Here is a 13,396-nt window from a genome sequence, read left to right as displayed (position 1 = left end):
ACATGAAAATCTACTTATTTCATACCAAAAGCACAAGTTTATTATACAAAGTTTCCAGTCATTCAATACACAAGAAACTCCTTTTGTAAGACTGCTAGGATCTGCTAGGACAATCCTGCATAAGATTCCAACAATAGTCTGCCATCATGTCTGCATCCCATCTTCCTTGGTATCTGGCTTCCATTGTTTTTATGTCTTGGTGAAATCTTTCACCTTGCTCTTTGCTTAAGTCACCAAGGTTCTCTGGAAAGTGATCTAAGTGGCTGTGCAGATAATGGACTTTAACACTCATATTACAGCCAAGCCTGTTGAAATTAAAGGACATATCCTCTACTAATTGTGTGTAGTTGTCTGCCTTCCTGTTGCCAAGAAAGTTTTTCACAACAAGAACAAATGAAGACCAGGCACGATTCGATTTCATTCACTGATGCTATGAAATGCGAGTCATTTATAAGGTGTCTGATCTGTGGACCATCAAAAATTTCTGCCTTCAGTTTTTCCATGGTAAGTCTAGGTAACATAAGCTTGTTATGACATCCTGATTCTGCAGAAGAAATCTTTTAAATATAGTTTAATTTATTAATTTTTTTTTATCACTATCTAAGAAACTAGTACTGAAGCGGTCTATCTAATGCGATTTTCTGAATCAGTGCCCCAAATAACCTCAGGAACAGGTCAAAAAACCCAAGGCACCATGAAAAATTATTTTTTTGTTGGCCTGTGTTATCAATAGTGTGTACACATAGGGCTCCTTTTACGAAGCTGCCGTAGCGGCTTTAACGCGGGCAACGTTTAATCACACGCTACCCCCGCGCTAGCTGAAAAACTACCACCTGCTCAAGAGGAGGCGGTAGCGGCTAGCTCAGCCAGCAGTTTAGCGTGCGCTATTACGCGCATTAAACCGCTACCGCGCCTTCGTAAAAGGAGCCCATAGTTGTATGCAATAAATCACACAGTTGCAGGGTCCTGGCTCCACAGACCATAACATTTAATTAAAGCAACCCGTACACTAAAATATTATTTAAAAATTTTATAGCCCGCTACATCCACAGTTCTGAGCGAGTTACATAACATTCATAATAATTAATGTCAAACAAATATTCAACATACAATTAAAACATACTAAAATGTACAATTTTTCTTGTATTTACTATATATATAGAAACTTATTTAAAAAAACCTAGGCCTGCCTGCCAAAAAGTCATGAAAATTTCAGTTTATATTCCCTCTCAAATAACAGTTTTTATACGTTTTCTAAATTGCATCACATCTGAAGACTGCTTAATTTCAATTGGTAGCAAGTTCCAAAGTACTGCTCCTTGTATTGACAGCATAGACATTCATGAGATTAAAAGCCAGTTCACAGGATTTCAGCATTCCACATTCTAATCACTAGAGTTACTTGCCAGCCCCATTCTGGCATAATCGTTATGAACAAATCTGCTCGATTCTTCAGATTTGACCACTATAATAGTTTCATAACACTTTGGTAACGTGGAGGGTTCGCGCTCATTTCTTATTTCCATCTCCTCCAAGTTGTTAACGACAAACATGATTTCCTTCCCAGTAGGCTGACATCCAATGCTCTACTTATCGATCTACTTACTATGACAGTTTCATGACAACATTCACTACTCTGTGCCGATGTGGTATGCTGAGCTGAAGATCTCTGGCTGAAAGACTGAATAATGATATGGCCTGAAGGATTCTTTAATGTTCATGAAATTCACAAAACCTACCTCAACCAGAGTGGCTTCTCCTATTCCTTAACAAAGGTCATACTTCAATGCATATGTTCTAGTTGCAGAACAAGGAGAACTCTGTCGCTACTATTTGGATTTCTGCCAGGTACTTGTGACCTGGATTGGTCAGTAGGCTAGATGGACCATTGGTCTAACCCAATATGACTATTCTTATGTAACCTGCTTCTTCAGACAGAAAACACGGACTACAGCAGCTACATACAATGCCCTCTTCCCTTGTACACAGCTCTTATGACCAACAAAAGGAGCCAAGCCTGCCCCTTATCCAGGATTTTCCCATATGTCAAAACTGCTGCCAAATTCTTGCATAACCACTCTACAGCCAGAACAGATGAGAATTCCTGAAGAAGTCTTGATTATAATTTTTATTTGATTGGTTTGATTGTGTCTTCACAACATTTGCAATTGATATTTACATAAAATGCTTCTTGAAGCAAGTTTTGTAACTAGACAAGTATCTCAGTGACTTTATCTGGTCAGTTGATGCATGACTTTGTGTTGAATATATATACTTCTGCTTATATATAGTTCTGTATAATAAGCATGAAGTCAGGCATCAACTGACCGGATGAAGTCACAGAGATAATGTCCTCTCTTTACAATATCCTCACTCTGAGGGGGTGTGTGCGTGCACAGAAATCACAGTTACTGGCTAATTGATGAATCATCACCACTCCTCTGAAGCACATATCAATGCACATTCCCAGCATGGCTGTGAGCAGAACTTGCAAGGTCAAAACAAGACCAAATCTGTGAAATAATAAAAATAATATTTATTCACATGCTCACTGATACAGGTTTGCGCAAACTGGACAAACTATTTTTATGTGAGTAAAGTTCCTGTGTTTATGTGAGCATTCATCTCTTCTATGCTGTTATTATGAATAGATACAAAAAAGAAGGCAAAAAATGTCAGTAAGGACTCTATGAGTGTGTCTATCAGCTAATCACTGCTAACAAACCAAACCACACAACTACCAAATGTCAATTAAGGAGTAGGGACGCTCTCAGTGTGAGGTTATTAGCGACAGGAGAACAAACTCCAGCGCTTCCACTTACAAAGAAGCGCCTGCACACCATCATCGGGCGTCCCTAGTGTGCAAAATCAACTGTGCAGAATTAATAACAATGAATAAGTCACAAACAGTGAACTAGTGAGAGAGTGAATCAAACTGAAAACCCACTCATAGAGTCCTCCCCAGCCTAATCCCCAAGATTCAAAATGAAACCACAGCCAACTTAGCTTTTAAAGCGAGCCAAATGAAGTCAATGAGAATTGCAGGAGACCAGAATAGTCATTGGATCAACCGGTTTCGGGTGAAACCCTTCATCAGGATCTTAAGGCTGGAGCAGAACCGGCTGGGAGGGAAGCAGGAGAACCCGCAGAGGCAACTAACCGGGCTTAAAAGCAGATCCAAAATGATGTCAGACACTTTCAACCAATCAAAAACAGAAAAGAAAAAACAAGGAGGAGTCACCAAAAGATCAAACAAAGGTATTCCACTCCACACATTCATTGAGACCCCCCGGAATGACCGTGCCAAGCTTGAAAATCCAATGTTGTTCTCTCAATTGGAGTTGTGTCATTCTGTCTCCTCTGTAGGTATCAGGAATTTGTTCCAGCATCATCCATGTTAAGTGTTGGAACTCATGGCCCAATTGTAAACAATGGGAAACCATAGGAGCCGACTCGACAGCCTGGTGAAGTCTACTCTTGTGTTCCGTCAACCTGGTTTTGATCATTCTACATGTGCGACCTATGTAGGATAACCCACAGTGGTGTGACTCCTTAACTGAAATTCCCTATGGGTGTGAGGATCATGCCAGCAAGACGCAGTGATAGTATTTGCACACATGGAACAACGACCACAAGGTAGATGAGAGCCAGGACTGCTCTTGGTGACACGAGTAGACAACAAATTTTTAGATTCCTGGGGCGCTAGAATGCAATGAGGGGGGGTTCCTGAAAGATAGAGTGGAAACTCAAAACCTGCCAATGTTGTCTGATGAGGGCAGCCATTTGTTGAGCCCGAGGGGAATATGTGACCACACATACTTGACGTTCTGGATCAGAACACTGAACATGATGGAGCAAAAGTTCAGGATTAGCATGCCGGGCACGTAAATAAGCCCGTCTGATAGTCCACTCCGGGTATCCTATTTCCAAAAAACGTTGAGATAAATCTCTGGCCTGGATTTTGAATTCAGCCAGAGAAGAACAAATCCGGCGAATTCTCAAAAATTGACCGACCGGAATAGCCTGTTTAAGTCTGAAAGGATGACAACTAGTAAAATGTAAATAGGTATTCCGGTCGGTCACTTTTCTAAACACAGACGTTGTCAATTTTCCCGCACTCTTAGTCACCACCGTATCCAAATAAGTCACTGAAATAGCACTTGTAGTGGCAGTGAACTTCAAATGAGTGTCCACTGAGTTAAGCCAATCCAAAAACACATGAAAACGAGCCAAGGAATCCGTCCATATTAAAAACACATTTTTTGCCTTCTTTTTTGTATCTTTTTAAGCATCTTTTGGCAAACGTAGAGGAGTTTATAGTATTAGTTATTATGAATAGAGCAGTGGTCTCAAACTCAAACCCTTTGCAGGGCCACATTTTGGAATTGTAGGTACTTGGGAGGGCAGCAGAAAAAAATAGTTAATGTCTTATTAAAGAAATTACAATTTTGCATGAGGTAAAACTCTATAAATCTTCCCCTTCCCTCCCCCAAAGGCCTGCATGTTTCCCCCTTCTTTGCAGCATCCACCAGCTTCCCCCGGCCTCCCAGTCTTAGTTTCAGCTAATTACCGCAGCCTGCAGAGAGGATCGCCAGTGCTGTAGCGTTCCTTGCAGGCTGTCATTGGCCTCCACAGCACGTTCCCTCTGCCGTGGTCCTGCCCCTCCTCTGACATCAGGGGCAGGATAACAGCAGAGGGAAAGTGCTGCTGAGGACGACGGCAGCTACAAAGATCGCCACAGCACTGGCAATCCTCTATGCAGGCTGCAGTAATTATCTAAAGGTAAAAGCGGGAGGCTAGGGGGGAAGCCGGAGGATGCTGCAAAGAGCGGGCAGCACTAGTATAGACCGTGGGCCGCACAATAGTGCCTGGCAGGCCGCGAGTTTGAGACCACTGGAATAGAGTAAACACTGCCTCCAAATTCTGTCCTTTTATTCCTCAGAAACAACTTTACCTGGGTTAGTTTGTCCAGTTCCCCTAACCATGCTCCAAACATCTTGTCCAGGTCCTGATCTTCCTTATCACTGTCCTCCTCAGCACCATGGTCAAATTCTTCATCTGACAATTGCTCCATCTAAAAAGCATAAGACCAGAAATATGTCAGAGCATTAGTGCTTCTTTTGGGGATTATGCCAATAAATACTGCAAGCATTTTTCAATGTTATAACACAATTTAATATTATAGGTGGCATATCAGTGAACAAGCTATGAAGGGAATAAGCTGTAGTAAAAAACTTGATTCCAGCTTAGAAATGGCAATCAACGGGCATAGACAAAATGGTCAATCATACCAGTTAAAGAAGCAGTAAATTGTGCAAAATCAGTGGCTCTGCAGAACCCTCATTCCTAGTAGGACTAGGAAGTGAACACAATTGAACTAGGCATTGCGCTTGATTCTTCTACACAGCAGCTAGCTAGCTAGGTGAGCTAACAGGCCTAGGTTATAGTGGATAATACTATTGAAAGCTCACCCTCCTCAGTCATGCCAATCACTATAAATTCTATGCATATCAAAATACTACAATGTTGATCATGACAAAATAAATCTACCCTAACAAAAGCTCAATAACCTTAGTTACAGACAACAATTATTTTTTTCTAAAATGAAAGAGGCTAACACAAAGATGAAGGACCATTCTGCTGAAGGAGGGAGGGGAATCATGGCAAACAGTTCATCAGTAATTCCAGCCCCTCCAACAGGTTGCAGAGCTCAGTCATCACATGATCCGCCACCTCTTCATCGTCAAGAGGCATTGGAGAACAGTGCTGCTACCTGCTAGTTCTTCCTCTGTCATTGGCACCATGTTTCCCCAAAAATAAGACACTGTCATATATTAATTTTGGGCCCAAAAAAGGCACTAGGTCTTATTTTCGGGGTAGGTCTTATTTTTTTTTCATGTACAATGATCTTCTCTCCCTTCCTCTCCTTCAACCCAATTCTTTTTTTTTTTTCTCTTCCCCACAAGTGCCACATCTTTCCTCCCCTCTCGCCCTTCCCCTTGTGCAGCAGAACCCTTGCAGCTTCTATCCCTCCCTCTCCTTGTGCAGAACCCTTGAAGCTTCTAACCCTCCCTTCCTCCCATCCCCCCTTGCAGCAACTTTTTATCCCTCCCATCCCCCCCTCCCCGCTCCCCCACTGACCCTTTCATCTTTCCCTCCCATCCAAATCCCGTCCACGAGACTGAAACACCTGGCAACAAATGGCAGCATCGGCAGCACAGGCTGCATCATGGCCTTCTCACACCCAGGCGTTCCTCTGCCATATCACTGATAATGTCATCAGCAACACGGCACACAAAGTGTCCAGGCGTGAGAAGGCCACGATGCAGCCTGTGCTGCCATTTTTTACCAGGTATTTCGGTCTCGCGGTTAGGGTTTGGATGGGAGGGAGAGATGGAAAGGTCAACGGGGAGCGGTGGGAGGGGGGAAGAATGCGAGGGGGAAGGGGAAAAACTGCTGCAGGCGACTACGCTAATTTGCGGGGGTAGGGCTTATATTAAGACCTACCCCGAAAATCATGCTAGGGCTTATTTTTGGGGTAGGTTTTATTTTCAGAGAAACATGGTATGACAAAGAAAAAGCACTGAGGGGGGAAGGAGAGGAGATGATGATTTCTTCAGAATCAGGTTTAAAAAAGCTTTATTGGCAACACAATTTGTAGATGTGTTGCTAAAGCACAAAAGGAGGATAGTTTTAAAATAGTCCTAATCTATGCAGCAAATATGTGAATAAGCTACACCAAGTTTTCAAAGGGAAAGCATATGCCTACTTTCTCTTTGAAAAGTACTATATTGAAAGCACACACACACACACACACACACACTTACACCTGTTCATAGACATACACAAATTTCTCATTTTATTTTGTCAAGTACATGCATAAATCCTAACCACTTAATCCAATCCCTAAGAAAGCAGCCACTTAGGGCAGATAAAACAAAGATACTTACCTGTAGCAGGTATTCTCTGAGGACAGCAGGCATATATTCTCACATGCATTCACATGTGGATGATGTCACCCATGGAACCTGGTATAAATACTACCAAGTGCAGTGGCACTTTAAACTTTAAGCCAGTGCTCATCATACTGTGAGAGTACTGGTACCTTCCCGCCCAACACCAAGCTTGCGGGACCTGCGGTTCAGTGACTAAACTAACAAGCCAAGTAAGAGAGTTGGGGAGGTTGTGAGAATACATACCTGCTGCCTCGGAGAACACCTATTACAGGTAAATATCTTTGCTTTCTCCGAGGACAAGCAGATAATTATAAACTGCAAGTATCATGTCTCTGGAAGTAGTTAAACTTTAAATATACAAGCACCTGGCAAAGCCCCAAAGGTATGCAGGGGAAATTGATGCTGAGGAAGTAAAAAGATCCTGTAGAACTGCTAGCCAAACAGATTGTCTCTTCTGGAGTTTTGTTCCAAACAGTAGTAAGAGGTAAAGTTATGGATTGTGGACTAAGTAACTACTTTGAAAATGCCCTCTATAGATGCAGAACAGAAATGAGTTACCGAGGCAGCCAAGCAACCTGTGAAATGGCCCCTGCAGTGTCAGCCCAGCCTAAGTATACACAAAGGCAATACAGTGTGCCAGCCAAGTGGAGATGGTTCTCTTGTTAACAGGAACTCCGTCTGTTATGGTCAAAAGTCACAAAAAGCTGGGAGAACTTTCTATGAGGCTTAGTCCAGTCTAGGTAGTATGCCAGAGCAAATTTGCAATCTAATGTTTGGAGAGCTGCTTCTCCTGGAAGGGAATGTGGCTTTGGAAAGAACACAGGCAGAACTATGGATTGGAATTCTGAGACATCTTGGGGTAGGATTTTAGATGAGTTTGGAGGACTACTCTGTCAAAGTAGAATCTTGTATAGGGTGGATCCAACACAAGTGCTTGAAGTTCACTCACACAGCTTGAAGACATGAGGGCTATGAGGAAGACTACTTTCCAAGTGGGAAATTTGAAAGAGAAACTTGTAAGTGGTTCAACGGGAGACTTCATAAGAGCAGAGAGAACCACATAAGATCCCATGCAACAAGTGGAGGCTTGATAAGTGGCTTGGTGTGGTAAAGTCCTTTCATGAGCCTGGTTATTAAGGGATAGACAGATAGAGGTTTCTTGTCCAAAGTTAGTGTAAAGAACACTAATAGCACCAAGATATACTTGAACTGATTTGATCTTTAGTCCAGAATTAGAGGTGTGACAAAGGTAATCCAGGATGGGTGGGAGTGAACATGTGACAGGTTCAAGAGAATGTAGTGCATACCAGGCAGAAAATTTGGTCCATTTGAAATGGTAACAGTGCTGAGTGGAAAGTTTTCTGGATGCTTTGATGATAGCAGAGACTGTAGCCTAGAGGGAGAAGGTATTTAGTTGTTCAGTGAAAGACACCAAGCCTTGAGTGCCAACAATCAAGAGTTGGGATGAAGAGAGATCCATCATTCTATGTTAGGAGCAGTGGGGATGACTGCAAGCAGCACGGTTCCCAGGTTGAGAGTTCTAGGAGTGGGAACCAAAGTTGACATGGTCAACAAGGTGCTATGAGGATCATGGTGTCCCGATCTTGGCAGTTTGATTAGAGTTCTCCCAATAAAGGGTATTGGAGGAAATAGGTAGAGAATTCTGTTCCCTCAATAGATATAGATGTCCAACTCCAGGTGATTAGGGGCAAATAGACTGGAGCAGAAGAGTGGAAGTTTGTGATGGAGGGTTTGAGGAAAAGAGATCTATGTCTGGAGTTCCCATTTCTAGAAAATCTGACGCAAGCTGAGAGACTATTCATGAGGTTGAGGAGTCTACTCAATGTGTCTGCTAATACATTTTCTTTCCCACCAGGTAAACTGCTCTGAAAAGAATGCCACGAGCAGCTGCCCAAAGTCCCCTCCTGGACCTGCCTGCAGATCTCTCTCAGGTCCCCACCCCCACTCAGTGTACCTTTTGAAATGCAAGTATTCGGCCCTGTAGAGCAAGCCTTATTCAAAAGCTGCCTGTGGTCTGTACTAGGTTATTCCTTCTAAGCCGTCCTGCCCTTCTGAAAACAGGAAGTTGCGTCAGAAGGGACAGAATGAGGGAAAGGTCTGGTGCAGGCCGCAGGCAACCTTTGACTACTACAGGGCCAAATATGAGTACATTAAATAAGAAATGCATTTCTGATTTGGATCGAAACTGAAAAGGAATTGTATAATTTGTTAATTAGAACTGGCTAAAAAGATGTGATAGGGGTTTACAATTTACATCTCAATTCTTTGATACCAAAATACATTTACAACTTGTTTCGAGATATCTATTGTAAAAGCATGAATCTTATTATACCACTTTAGTTCACATTCAAAAATGTGTGACAATATTTTAACTGGACAATAACTTTGCTTACACCTGATATGCACTTCTATACAGAATTTTTAAAATTCAGTCATTGGGAATTTTACCTGATACTCAATTATAACTGAAAAAGTGTCTCATTCCCAGGGTTGTTTAGGGCAAACTTTCGAGACTGATCCACTAGCTACCATGAAGCATCTCAGCATAATCAAGGATTTTGCAGTTAGGGTGCTCTTAAATACTGACTATAATAAATTTTGTATACAGCAAACTAAATGATATAATTACTTATAAAACAATAAAACAACTAAGTGGTGAAGACTGGCTTATATATTTTATCATCTGCTTAACAGCCTTAACAGCTTATAATAAAAACAAAACAAGGAAACACAACCCCAATTAAACCAAACCGAAAAAAGAAAAAGTGAGGAAGAAGCTGCACACATCAACCTGGGATAATATACCCTTGTATGTTAAAACATCAATTTGTATTTATTGAGACAAACAAAAAATTGTATTAGAACAGAATTTAAAAGCGGTAAACAGTCTATATTTCTTATAGGATCAAAAAGTCCTAAAAGTGCTAAGACCAATCTGTTTTGGTGGACACTGTGGTAAAGGTATGCGTTGTAGACCCGACATGGTCCGTGTTTCGGCACAAAGGACTGCCTCAGAGGCACAGTTAATGTCCAGCAGATGGTAGTCTAGTAACATCGACCATTAGATAAACCCATATATCATGGAGGAATCTGATGTCTCTCCAGCAAGAAATACTTTTTCAGCACAAAAACCTCTTTGCCCAGCGTTTCCATTGAAAGTAGATAGTAATGTTCCCGCTTATCGGTATTGGCGATAAAACAGCAAGTACAATGTACAATGAATAAGAGCATATGGTCTACAACGTATACCTTTACCACAGTGTCCACCAAATAGACTGGTCTTAGCAATTTTAGGACTTTTTGATCTAATAAGACTTACAGCTTTTAAATTCTGTTCTTTTTCTTTTAAATCTTTATTGATTTTCAAACTTTGATAATGCAATACAATTGGTAAATCATAAATACTGCATGGAATGCATTAATAACTATACAATTATTACATTAAACAATCATTTACTCCCATCCTCATCTTAATTATTAATACAATAATACATATGATGTGATTTCAATATTATAATTAAATATTTTAACTCTTCAACGTACATTTCCCTCCCCCCACCCACCCTCCCTGGATGTGTAAAGAAATCTAATGAAAAGGGAAGAAACATGACCCTTACAGTAATGCAACAAAAGTAGTCAATGGACTCCATAAATTCTGTTCTAATACAAAAATATTTTTTATCTCAAATATGAATTGATGTTTTAACATATAAGAGTATATTATCCCAGGCTGATGTATACAGCCCCTTCCCCACTTTTACAATAAAACATACATAATAAAACAGACAAAAAAGCAACTATCTAAACATAAAAGGAACCAATGGAGCTATCACGCAAAAGTCATCTCTTAGTCTGATATTTCTTAAACATTCTTATTTCACATTTATCTGAATGCATTTTGGCCTAACACTTTCAAATCCAGATGCAATATATTGAAAGCAGACTCTAGCTGGCCCCCCAAAGTAGCCAGAAAGCTGTTTAGATTTGGACATAAACCTCTATCTTATTGTGTTTATTATTTTGACTTAGACACCCAGATAAAGCAAAAGAATTAGCAGAAATAATTGTTATAATTTAGTTGGCACTTTAAAAGTAGTCAATGTATTAAAATATCTTTCAATGTTTTCCAATTTTCATTTCATTTATAGAGATGTTAGTAAAGTTCCTGAAAGCTACGTATCTCTGCTTAATGCTTACCCACATGAATAAATCAAAGTAAAATTATCAGAAAGTTACATAGCTAACACACGAATACACATAATAAGCTACGGAATGACACGTGAAATGTGAACAGCAGAAGGGTGATTTCTAAGGAGTATGGCTATGATAAAGGATGAATATTGCAAAAATAAGTAAAACTTACTCAAGACAAAAAACAAACAAACCTAGAAATAAGACTGAAAAAAGGATGCAAACAAGCCTAAAAAAAAAACCCAAACAAATTGATAATGTCAAGGCAGCTAGCTTGTGCTACTCTCATAAAAGGCATAATGTTAACTATTACTTCTTTCTTTACTGCAGAAATAAAGACTAATTACCAAAACAGGGATACCTTTCTATTTACCGTATTTTCACGCATATAACGTGTGCATTATACACGATTTTACAAACCGTGCATAACCTTGCACGTTATACGCGTGAGCGCGCTATATAATAATTTTTTTTACATAGTTCCCACCCCGCCCGACTCATCATCCGGAAGGACCGCTCGCACCCCCACCGCTCGCACTCCCACCCCGATGGACCGCTCGCACTCCCACCCGAAGAACCGCTCGCACCCCCACAGCCTCCCCCCTCCCCCATGGAGAAGCTGTCTACCTTGTTTCCGGATGCCAGTGAGCCCAGCTGCTTCCTCTGCCGGCGGTCCTGCCCCTTCTCTGAGCCCTGCGCTACGCTGCTTCCTCTTCCGGCGGTCCCGCCCTTTCTCTGACATCAGAGAAAGGGCGGGACCGCCGGAAGAGGAAGCAGTGTAGCGCAGGGCTCAGAGAAGGGGCGGGATCGCCGGCAGAGGAAGCAGCTGGGCTCACTGGCATCTGGAAACAAGGTAGACAGCTTCTCCATGGGGGAGGGGGGGAGGCTGTGGGGGTGCGAGCGGTTCTTCGGGTGGGAGTGCGAGCGGTCCATCGGGGTGGGAGTGTGAGCGGTGGGGGTGCGAGCGGTCCTTCCGGATGATGAATCGGGCGTCGGGGGGGGCATCAGGCTTTCAGGATGGGGACAGGACTTCAAGGGGGAGCAGCCAGAGGAGAGTCGGGGCAGCGAACAGAGAGTTGGGGCGGGTGAAAGGAGAGTCGGGGCAGCCAGAGGAGAGTCGGGGTGGCATGCGCGGTATACCCGTGAGCGCGGTATATAAAAATTTCTTTACATAAATTTGTGTTTCCCGTGCACTATACCCGTGTGCGCGTTTTACACGGGTGCGCGTTATCTACGTGAAAATACGGTAATAGATTTCTTAACTAACTTTTGAAAGCTACACTCCCCTTTTCTAGCCAAAACCAAACTGAAGTCAAAGCAAAAGATAGTACTGTCAGAATGCAGTTCATGAAGGAAGTATTATCACTCCAAAGCTAATCAGAAATAGTCTAATAAAAAGGTGACATATTATACTTTGTAACATTAAAATCGATTAGCATAAATACTTTAAAACTGTATATTCTTTGAGGAGTATCCTGTTTGTCTGTCTTGCCTGTTTAGATTGTAAGCTCTTTCGAGCAGGGACCGTTTTCTTACTCTTTGCGACTCTGTACAGCGCTGCGTACATTGGTAGCGCTATAGAAATAATTAATAATAGTAGTAGTAGCTTTGTTTTCCCATTTATACTGTAGCAATACAAATGCCCCAGTTTTCATATTTCTAGGTGCTTCTGTTGCTGTTTCACGGAACTGATAATAAATTCCTCAAATTTATATCAGCTAGACATTATAGTTGCCACGTTTGTTTACTTTAAGATGCAGAAATAAGGATCATCCTTTATTTCTCTGTATTTCTTGCCAACACAGCCAATAAAAGGGGAAAGGGATTGGGGCTTATATATCGCCTTTTTGTAGTTTCACAACCACATTCAAAGCGGTTTACATACAGGTACTTTGAGCATTTTCCCTATCTGTCCCGGTGGGCTCACAATCTATCTAATGTACCTGGGGCAGTGGAGGATTAAGTGACTTGCCCAGGATCACAGGCAGTAGTGTGGGGTTTGAACCCACAAACTCAGGGTGCCGAGGCTGTAGCTCTAACCACTACACTAGTGAGTGAGTGGCAGCCTAGTAGCAAACTGGGGCTTGAACTTAAGTGAAAGAATTCAGAGAAGCCTTAGTACCAAAATAAAGCATTAGCAAGCAACCGATGGTCATTTTATGGATTTCTCTAAACTCTTCTTTAATTTCACTCTAAAACAGCACCAGAGAACTGTCTCCTAGAGTACA

General features: G+C 41.7%; 1 protein-coding gene across 6 annotated transcripts in view; it reads right to left on the bottom strand.

The window, feature by feature from the left end:
* RAPH1 (Ras association (RalGDS/AF-6) and pleckstrin homology domains 1) overlaps positions 1-13,396 on the bottom strand; it is a 494,561-nt gene that overhangs the window by 285,163 nt on the left and 196,002 nt on the right. For all 6 annotated transcript variants that reach the window (XM_033946873.1, XM_033946869.1, XM_033946870.1 and 3 more), the window contains exon 2: positions 4,955-5,074. In XM_033946873.1, coding sequence (XP_033802764.1) covers positions 4,955-5,074 — 120 coding nt within the window. The remainder of the gene's footprint in view (positions 1-4,954; positions 5,075-13,396) is intronic.

This window comes from Geotrypetes seraphini, chromosome 5, assembly GCF_902459505.1.
Source record: "Geotrypetes seraphini chromosome 5, aGeoSer1.1, whole genome shotgun sequence".
Taxonomy (NCBI): domain Eukaryota; kingdom Metazoa; phylum Chordata; class Amphibia; order Gymnophiona; family Dermophiidae; genus Geotrypetes; species Geotrypetes seraphini.
Note: the sequence above shows the minus strand (reverse complement) of the source record. Positions and strands in the feature narration are given on the sequence as shown.